Source organism: Triticum dicoccoides, chromosome 7B (assembly GCF_002162155.2).
Source record: "Triticum dicoccoides isolate Atlit2015 ecotype Zavitan chromosome 7B, WEW_v2.0, whole genome shotgun sequence".
Classification (NCBI taxonomy): domain Eukaryota; kingdom Viridiplantae; phylum Streptophyta; class Magnoliopsida; order Poales; family Poaceae; genus Triticum; species Triticum dicoccoides.
Window position 1 is genome coordinate 490,768,992 of NC_041393.1, and position 9,176 is coordinate 490,778,167.

At 48.0% G+C, this 9,176-nt stretch overlaps 1 protein-coding gene across 1 annotated transcript; it reads left to right on the top strand.

Annotated features, from left to right (window-relative positions):
- The first annotated feature begins 1,703 nt into the window (after nucleotides 1-1,703).
- LOC119338144 (probable LRR receptor-like serine/threonine-protein kinase At3g47570) lies at nucleotides 1,704-5,732 on the top strand. The gene is made up of 2 exons (XM_037610441.1): nucleotides 1,704-4,981; nucleotides 5,123-5,732. Exons 1-2 carry the CDS (start codon nucleotides 1,810-1,812, stop codon nucleotides 5,512-5,514), a joined length of 3,564 nt encoding a protein of 1,187 aa, XP_037466338.1. The 5' UTR covers nucleotides 1,704-1,809; the 3' UTR covers nucleotides 5,515-5,732.
- Nucleotides 5,733-9,176: the final 3,444 nt, after the last annotated feature.

Consider the following 9,176-nt stretch of genomic DNA (forward strand, 5'->3'; position numbering starts at 1 on the left):
TTTAACAAGCTGCATATATAGAACACAAATACAGGTAGTACGCCCATCGGCCCAACCGCGCAAGGTTGCTTGATTGAAAAGACAGCTATAAATGGCTGGTGTCAACACTAGCCCTACCAAATGTTGGTAAGAGTTAGCTTGCCAATTTGTTCGCCAAGGAATCCCTCACCCTCATTTGGCCAACTACTTGGCGAAAATATGTGAGAGGAAGGCTAGTGTGGGCAGCCAACCAAACAGGCCTTGTGCGTGCGCCTTCTGCTCAAAGGGGTCCCTCGGGAACTGTGTGGATTTGGACTAGTGGTCTCTGGTCCACCGTTCGGGTTTACTGCAGGAAATGGCAAAAGGAAATTATAGTCGATAAGCATTCAGCAAGAAGTCAGAACAGCAGATGTTCAAGAAAGGGATTCCGGTACGTTTCCTGTATCATAGCACTACCATTCGCATGTTCGCACTCACAATTTAGTTGCAGTTAGTAATGACTTCAGTATACGATACTCACAGTGTCCCGATATACTGATAGGCCACCATTTGGAGCTTATTTTGCTGGCAGACGCATACGGATCAGCTGCTACGGTGCGGAGGATGAAGTGGCTGCCGGCGATCAAGAAAACCAGCAGAATAAGTTGGATCTCGAGCAGCTGAGTTGGTCGACGGCAAGTGCTCGGCCTTGTGGCCATCTTCTTTCCAGAGTCTCGAGTAGGGGGGAGAAGCTGAAGTTGTACCGATGGGAGCCCAACGCTGCACTCACAATACTTGAATCCATGACGAGGCTTCTATACTGCCAAATCTCCAGTTAGAGACCGGGACTGTTGGAAAATTTCGAGTCCCTCCAAAGTTGAATTAGTCTTTCCGCTACGTTTGTGCAGGCGAAAATCGGAAAAAGAACCACTATATCTCCAGTACTAGCCAGTCACAGAAAAGAGAAAACACAAGAAACAGAAAGCTGTGAAAAGATAAGGGAAAAAAAAACTTAGAGCCCATCTCAGGAATTGAAAGGCATAGAAATTAGATACTCCCTCCGATCCAAATTACTTGACTCGCACTTAGTACAACTTTGTACAGTATCATAACATGTTGGATGATCTTACAGAAATTCAAAACATAAGAATGTGTGATAGATATTGGTTGGTTGCCGCGGAAATAGTGAAAATGGCAAGTCTTTTGCCTTATTTCAAAAACAAAACCATATTACGACAGAAAAAAATAGCATTTTCCTTTATTGTTTAGAAAACAAGCACAACTAGATGTTTTCCATAGTTTTCTTTCAACGTCAATAATGTTCATTTTAAAACATGTAAAATCATAAGTTTTGCTTGTAAATTCAACGCAACTGTTTTTTTTCATGTTCCAATTAAATTTGTTAACATGATTTGCATGCGCAGGGTTAATAGTACCAGGTAGATAAATGAGAATAGATGCAAGACATTTTTTTTTACCCAGAAATCCAATAGACCTATTCATTGTGTTACAAAAATTCTCTGGGCAAAGAGGCAGACAGTGTGCTTTTCATTAGTATTGGAAGATGTTATTACAAAACTAAGACCTATCGAAAACCCCTACCAAGGCGATTCCGGGATAATAGGAAACGAAGAGGAATACAGAAAGGAAAAAAGCATATCATGTGTGATTGAACGGCAGCAGTGACTCGTCAGTGGCAATAGATGGCAGAATGGAGTTGAGACGGCGAAATCGCTGTGCATGAGAACACCAGTCCACGTTCGAAGGTTTAGCATGGAACTGTGGAAGAAAGGAGGAAGTATGACCTAGTAGTTTTTTTTTTCTCGTGATCTTCCATAATGAGATGTTTGGATGAGAGGTGCAGAGAAGGCAGGCTTCCAAGCTAGCCCCTTTATAAATATAGACGTGCTCACTGCTACCGCTGAAACCTGTAGGAGAGCACAACTCGGTAGCAACATACACAACCGTGGTAGCACACAGATGGCTCCTGTACCTGTAGGGACTCTCAGTTCATCACTCTTCACAGTCACCGTCCTCCTCACTTTCTTGATGTATTTTGCCCCTGCTTCTTCACTAGATGGCACCACACTGGGTGACAAATCCGGTAAGGACTTCCAGACACTCCTATGTCTCAAGAACCACCTTTCTAACAATACCCAAGCCCTTGTCTCGTGGAACGACACCCTCCACTACTGCAGTTGGCCCGGTGTCACCTGTGGCAAGAAGCACATGTCTCGCGTCACAGCACTTGACCTTGAATCGCTGGGCCTAAACGGCCAAATACCACCCTGCATTGGTAATCTCACTTTCCTCGCAAGAATCTACCTACAGGATAACCTGCTGAATGGCGCGATCCCGCCTGAGGTAGGTCAACTGCATCACCTTGTTGAGCTCTCCCTTCCACATAACAATCTTGCTGGCGCAATACCGAACTCTTTTTCTACCTGTTCTAGCCTTCAGATAATTGATCTCGGAAGCAACTCCCTCCAGGGGGAGATACCTCTAGGTTTGACCAACTGCTCAAATCTCACAGATATCTTACTCCATAGCAACATGCTCCATGGAAGCATTCCGGATGGGATTGGCATGCTTCCAAAGCTTTTAAATCTGTACGTTCCTGGCAACAAGTTGACGGGCAGTATTCCTTACTCACTTGGAAGCAGCTCATCACTCTACTATGTCGTCCTGGCAAAAAACAGCCTAACTGGAGGCATCCCACCTCTCTTAGTAAATAGTTCATCACTTGGATGGCTGGACTTGGGAAGCAATGACCTCGATGGAGAGGTACCTCCTTCTCTCTTCAACAGCACGTCTCTTGAAATCATAATTTTGGAAGGAAATAACTTCTCTGGGTCTATTCCCCCTTTCTCACCCATCTCGCCATTGCGAACTCTGTCCCTATCCTTCAACAACCTCAAAGGAAAAATACCTTCCTCCATAGGGAACTCTACTTCCCTTCTTGAGCTTTTGCTTGCAGGGAATAACTTGCAAGGAAGCATTCCGTGGAGTTTAAGTAAAATCTCCAACTTGCAAAAATTAGATCTGAGTTATAACAACTTTACAGGAGCCGTTCCAAGCTCTCTCTACAATATATCGACACTCACGGACCTTAGCATGGGCATTAACAGCCTAACAGGAGAAATTCCAGAAAATATTGGCCACATCCTTCCAAGAATCCGGAGATTCATTGTTCAAGGAAATACATTCGGAGGTCGAATTCCCACTTCAATGGCCAAGGCCAAAAATCTTCAGAAAATCAATCTCCGTGACAATGCATTCCATGGTATTGTTCCTTATTTTGGGTCTTTGCCCAACTTAACCGTACTAAATCTAGGCAAAAACCAACTCGAAGCTGGAGACTGGACTTTCCTCCACTCGCTCACCACTTGTGCAAAGCTGGTACGTTTACATTTAGATGCAAACAACCTACAAGGTGAACTGCCAAAGTCCATAGGCAATCTTCCAAAAAGCTTAGAATCTCTATTGTTGACAGCCAATAAAATATCTGGCACCATACCGCATGAGATAGGGAACCTTAGTAGCCTCAGACTTCTTTACATGGAGCACAATTTGCTTACTGGAACCCTTCCGGACTCACTTGGAAACCTTTCAAACTTGTTCGTTCTAAGCCTATCAGGAAACAAGATATCTGGCCAAATCCCACTTTCAATTCATAACCTTGGTCAATTAAGCGAGCTCTATTTGCAGCAAAATAATTTGAGTGGGCCCATCCCAGTTGCTTTAGCAGAGTGCAATAGGTTACAGACCCTAAACCTCTCTTGCAACTCATTTGATGGAACAATACCAAAAGAACTGTTCAGTATTTCCACACTTGCTGAAGGTCTTGATCTGTCTCACAACAAACTCTCTGGACATATACCTGTGGAGATTGGCGGATTAATCAATCTTTCCCCCCTAGACATTTCCAACAACCTGCTGACTGGAGAAATTCCCTCAACTCTGGGCGAGTGCCTCCATTTAGAGTCCCTCCACCTGGAAGGGAATCTACTTGATGGGCGAATCCCTCAATCTTTCGCTGCATTGAAAGGCATCAGTGACATGGACCTTTCTCGAAACAACTTGTCTGGTCAAGTTCCAGACATCTTTGAGGCCTTCAGCTCCATGTCACTTCTCAATTTGTCATTCAACAACCTGGAGGGACCCATGCCAAGTGGTGGGATCTTCCAAAATGCAAGCAAGGTGTTCGTCCAAGGGAACAAAGAGTTGTGTGCCGTCTCGCCGCTATTGAGACTGCCACTTTGCCACACGGCTGCATCTCAACAAAGACACAGATTCCACATTCTGAAGATAATAGGGTTATCTGCTCTTGCTTTGGTCGTGTTATCATGTTTTGGAGTCATTTTTTTGAAGAAGAGAAAGAAAGTCAAACAAGAAGATCATCCATCCTTCGAGGAGTTAAAGAAGTTCACGTATGCTGATTTAGTAAAAGCAACAAATGGTTTCTCTTTAGCCAACTTGGTTGGTTCAGGAAAGTATGGGTCCGTATACAAAGGTAGAATTGAGTCTGGAGAACATGCAGTTGCTATCAAAGTTTTCAAACTTGATCAGCCTGGAGCAACGAAAAGTTTCGTTGCTGAATGTCAGGCACTCAGAAATACTCGTCATCGTAATCTTGTAAGGGTGATCACAGTATGCTCGACAAGTGACCTGAAAGGACAGGAGTTCAAAGCTCTTCTCCTTGAATATATGGTTAATGGCAACCTTGAAAGTTGGCTCCATCCAACACTCCACGAGCATCATCTGAAAAGGCCCTTGTCTTTGAGTTCAAGAATAGCAATAGCAGTGGACATAGCAGCTGCTTTGGATTACCTGCATAACCATTGCGTGCCTCCAATGACACACTGTGATCTGAAGCCAAGCAATGTCCTTCTGGATGATGTCATGGGCGCACGTGTTGGTGACTTCGGGTTGACTAAGTTCGTACACAGTTATACTTCTTCCAGGATTGATGGTTCTACGAGCTTAGTGGGACCAAGAGGATCAGTTGGATACATTGCACCAGGTAACAATTTCTTCATATATTTATGGAAAATGTCTTATAGGCTCAATGAAATTTTACTTTATTTTCCCGAGAATATTTTTGATTCTTGTGCTCCAATTTTATTGTGTTAATTAATGGTTTCAATAACTATACATATTGCAGAATATGGCTTTGGGAGCAAAATCTCCACCGAGGGTGATATTTACAGCTTTGGAGTCGTCATCTTAGAAATGCTCACAGGGAAGCGTCCAACTGATGAGATGTTTAAAGATGGCCTGAGCCTTTACAATTTTGTGGAGAAATCATTTCCTGAAAAGATTGGCGAGATTTTAGATCCGAGAATCATTCCCTATTATGCAGACCAAGATGAAGAAGCGGGCAGGGCTGTAGATCAAGAAAATCATCATCAAATGGCTGGAATGAGCTCTATCATCAAGCTTGTTAAGATTGGCCTCATGTGCGCTGCAGAGACACCCAAATATCGCCCCTCAATTCAGGACGTTTACATTGAGGTCACCGCAATCAAAGAAGCATTTTCGGCACTGCAGGGTTGAGCAAAACTACAGTCGTTTTCTATTGCTCAAACGTTGCTCCTGCAGGATGACCTAAGACTAGTTTATTTTACATAATGCTTTACTTTTTCTCAAAAGAAATCCTGTTATGTCGTGGATCTTCTTCCACTTTACAAGTAAATCTATGCTCGTCGTGTATGTAAATTGTGGTTCAACCTATATCTCAAATAAAAAGTTCAGCACATGAACTTTCCTTCCGACTTGGATTTCCCTTTTTCTTTCAAAACTAGTACTAGTAAACTGCAAGTGCTTAAGCCTAACTATCCACTAATCACACCCTTAAAGCAGTACATCGAATTGTTAAACTTGAAAGCTGAAACCCATATGCAAGGATATCACATCTTCCTAGTACAAATTTATCAGAGAGCAACAAACCTCGCCCTTGACGGACGCCCCGACGACGCCTGCGCAATGGAGCACAGGGAGGTGTGCGGGGGATGCAGTGGATGGATTCCTGCTGCCACTGAATGCCTCGTGCGCCGGCCGGGTCGGCAGTGGGGCGGACGCGGGCGCGGAGGAGGATGCGCTTCCACAGCAACACAGCGGTGTCAGGAGGTCGGTGTGTGTGAGCAAGGTGTACTCGTAGTTCGCCGCCGCCGCCGCCGCCTCTTCCTTTCGGCGAGCTTCCGCGGACTGAGTGGAGGAGTCTGCCGCGTCTACGAAGCTCCTGGAATCACCCCAATCCTAGGCCTTCGCTTCTTCCCAATCCTTGCTGTTGCAGCTTGCAGGGGCAGAAGGATGAAGGAGCCATAGATCCCATCCAGATGATGAGCCACCTCCAATTGAAAAAAAATTATATGAGATCAGGTCTCATATAAACCAGGTGAGACCCGCCCTGATGGATGACATGTGACATTCACAAATCACAAAGCATCTAATCTCTCCTCCTGATTTCAGATGGGGGTGGGGTAAATGCTTTGTGATTTGTGAATGCCACGTGTTATCCATCATGATCGGTCTCACCTGCTAACCCGTGAGACCTCGTCTCATAGAATTTTTTCCCCATCCAATGACCCCTCCGACGGATCGCCTTTCCCCCTCCCGCCGAAAGCGAAAGGCAGGTCGCCCCCAACCCAACCGCGGCTGGACGGGCAACAATATGCCGGCGCTCGGCGGCGTCCCTACCAGACCTCATCCGACCAGGAGCCAAGAGTGAGGCCAACGCGCCACCCTAGACGGGCGTCCGGTTCGTCCGCTTTTTGTCCGCTTGGGGCGGAAAAATGGACATGGTTGTCCGCTTGCGGTCGTGCGGCTATCGGTGCGCCCAACGGGCACGTCTAGTCCCAAATCGTCCGGAGTTGTGGACTTCGATTTTTTGCCAATAAATAAATAAATTTGCAAATAATATGAAAACATAAATATAAACATAAAACGTACATACGTTCGAACACTGACCATGGGCCGACACCCACTGAGTCAGCCATCTCCGGCGTCATGCATGACCAGCTCCATCGCTGGCCAACTAGACGAGGGTTCCACGCGGCGATGGGCGCCTCCTCCAGCACCTCCTCCGGCACCTCCTCCTTGGCGCCAACGTCCATCTCCGGGATGGCCACGTCGTCGGCCGTCGACAGGGCCAGAGCGATTTCCATGCCATCATATTGCCGCTCGTCGTGCGTGTTCATGGAGTCCTCCATGACACACCTCATGAGGCAGGCCTCCTCCTCCTCGGTCATGGGCGGCGGTGGCGGGGACGGGAACGGAGAAGGCGTCGGTGTGATGCCGCGCACATGCCTACGGCCCCGCATTTGGGGAGGGCTGTCATCAACACGAGGAGGACGCGGGCTAGGAGGACGACCGACAAAAAAAGATTGACAACGCTGGTCATGCTCGTCGCGGAGCCACGTATCCCATAGCGGCGAATCTATGGCGTACCTGGAGTCCTCCAGTAGATCCGGTGGGAGGCGGGCGCGCCGTCGGTTGATCTCCTCGCGGCGGGCGTGGCCGCTCGCGGGCACTGGAGGGATCGGCACGCGGTCGGCGGAGAGATGCCAGTTGTTTGGCAGGTGGACATCTTCCCACGGCACCGGCGTCGCCGTCTCCAAGTAACAACGGCATACATCAACATGGATGTAAGGCCTGTCGCGATGCCTGGCTGCCGGAGGTGCCATCTAGAAAGCTGGCGGAGCAGGTGGCGGAGAAGGCGGTGCGGGCGGCGCAGATTTGCTGGAGCGGTGTCTGCCAGAGGAGGAGATGGCCTCGTGGTCATGCTTCCCCTTGATCCAATGCCAGCCCATGGCGTCGGCGGGAGGTGGACGAGCGGGGTGCGACGGCGGGAAGGTGGCTAGGGTTTGCTCGTGTCGGCAATGGAGGATGCATGCCGGCTTGGAAGTGGAAGTTGTGGACTGGCCGCTCCACGGCTTCCACATTAAGAAGGACGGCGACCGTGTCAATGACAACCGAGTCTCGCCGTGTGTGCGCATTCAATTTGGATGGTGGAGGTAGGTGGAAGGCCGTCACATGTCCCCAAGGCAGGCGCCGAGCCCGTCCGTTCGACGTCCGTGTGGACACAAACCGGGAGCATGTTTACGTCGGAAATGGGGCGGGCCGGACACAAAACGGACAAAATTTAAGGATGTGGTCACGCGTTGTGCCGTGTCGCCTGTCTGTTTTGGCCCAAGCGGACGTACGCGGGCATGATGGAGTCGCACGTTGGAGTTGGCCTGACCGGAATGGCAAATTCCATTTGGAATTAGGGTGGAGAAAGTCCAAGCAGTGCCAGAGGTTTTTTATTTACTAGAACAATGCCCTTACGTTGCAATTGGCCCAAGCTTGTGATTTACCTGTTCATAATAATATGATTGTGTAAATAAATGGTCATCAAATTCTACTTGTGAATTACCTTACATTTTGATCAGAAGTTTGGTGAGTCAATTGAAGTGAAATTGGTTCAGAAGGTAAGTAAATTAAGTTGAATGATTATCATACAATGAAGCTTGAACAGTGGAATGATGGGAAAAAAGGTCAAATAGGAAGCTTACGTTCTTTTTAAGTAGTAGAGATTTCTCGAGCGAGCAGGCAGTGTCAGAGTTAAATTGGTTCGTGAATTCAGATGTGTAAAGATTTTTAAGAGCATCTTCAATGGAAGATGTAGATGGAAAATAACTATCTTTTGCATCTCTGAGGCCAAAAGACACCTCTTCAATAGATGATGTAGATTAAAAAAATCTCCACCTCTCGGAGAGATGTAAAATACAACACATCGCGATGCAAAGTTGCATCTCCGCCGACTCGAGATGTAAAAAAGAGTAACCGCGAGCCAACCGCCAACTGCCGCTTCATTTCGTTTTCGCACGACCGCCGCTCGTCCGCCTCCCGCCCCTCCGCCGGTCGCCCGCCTGCCGCCGCCGCCATGGCCGACGTCGATGATCCCGTTGCCTTCTCCGACTTTGTTGCCGGTGCCCTAAGCCACCTAGCCGCGGCCACCGCCTTTGCACAAACTTTCCCCAATCTAGCCTCCGCCTCCATACTGCTGCTGCCTGAATTTGCCCCACCCCGGCCGGTCACCATCGTGCCGGAGGTGCCTACAAACAAGCAGCGGGGCACTAAGCCACGTGGTGGAGGCATGAAGTGGCCAACGGTGCGGGGCCACAACCCGGCAGGGAACCAACCTCGGTCGGCCAAAATCTCGAAGCCAGACGCGG

Excerpts from the sequence above, each read along its gene's own strand:
- LOC119338144 (XM_037610441.1), top strand. The coding sequence starts at position 1,810 with ATGAGAGGTGCAGAGAAGGCAGGCTTCCAAGCTAGCCCCTTTATAAAT. Across the intron at positions 4,982-5,122 it reads AGTTGGATACATTGCACCAG|AATATGGCTTTGGGAGCAAA; the intron begins GTAACAATTTCT and ends TACATATTGCAG.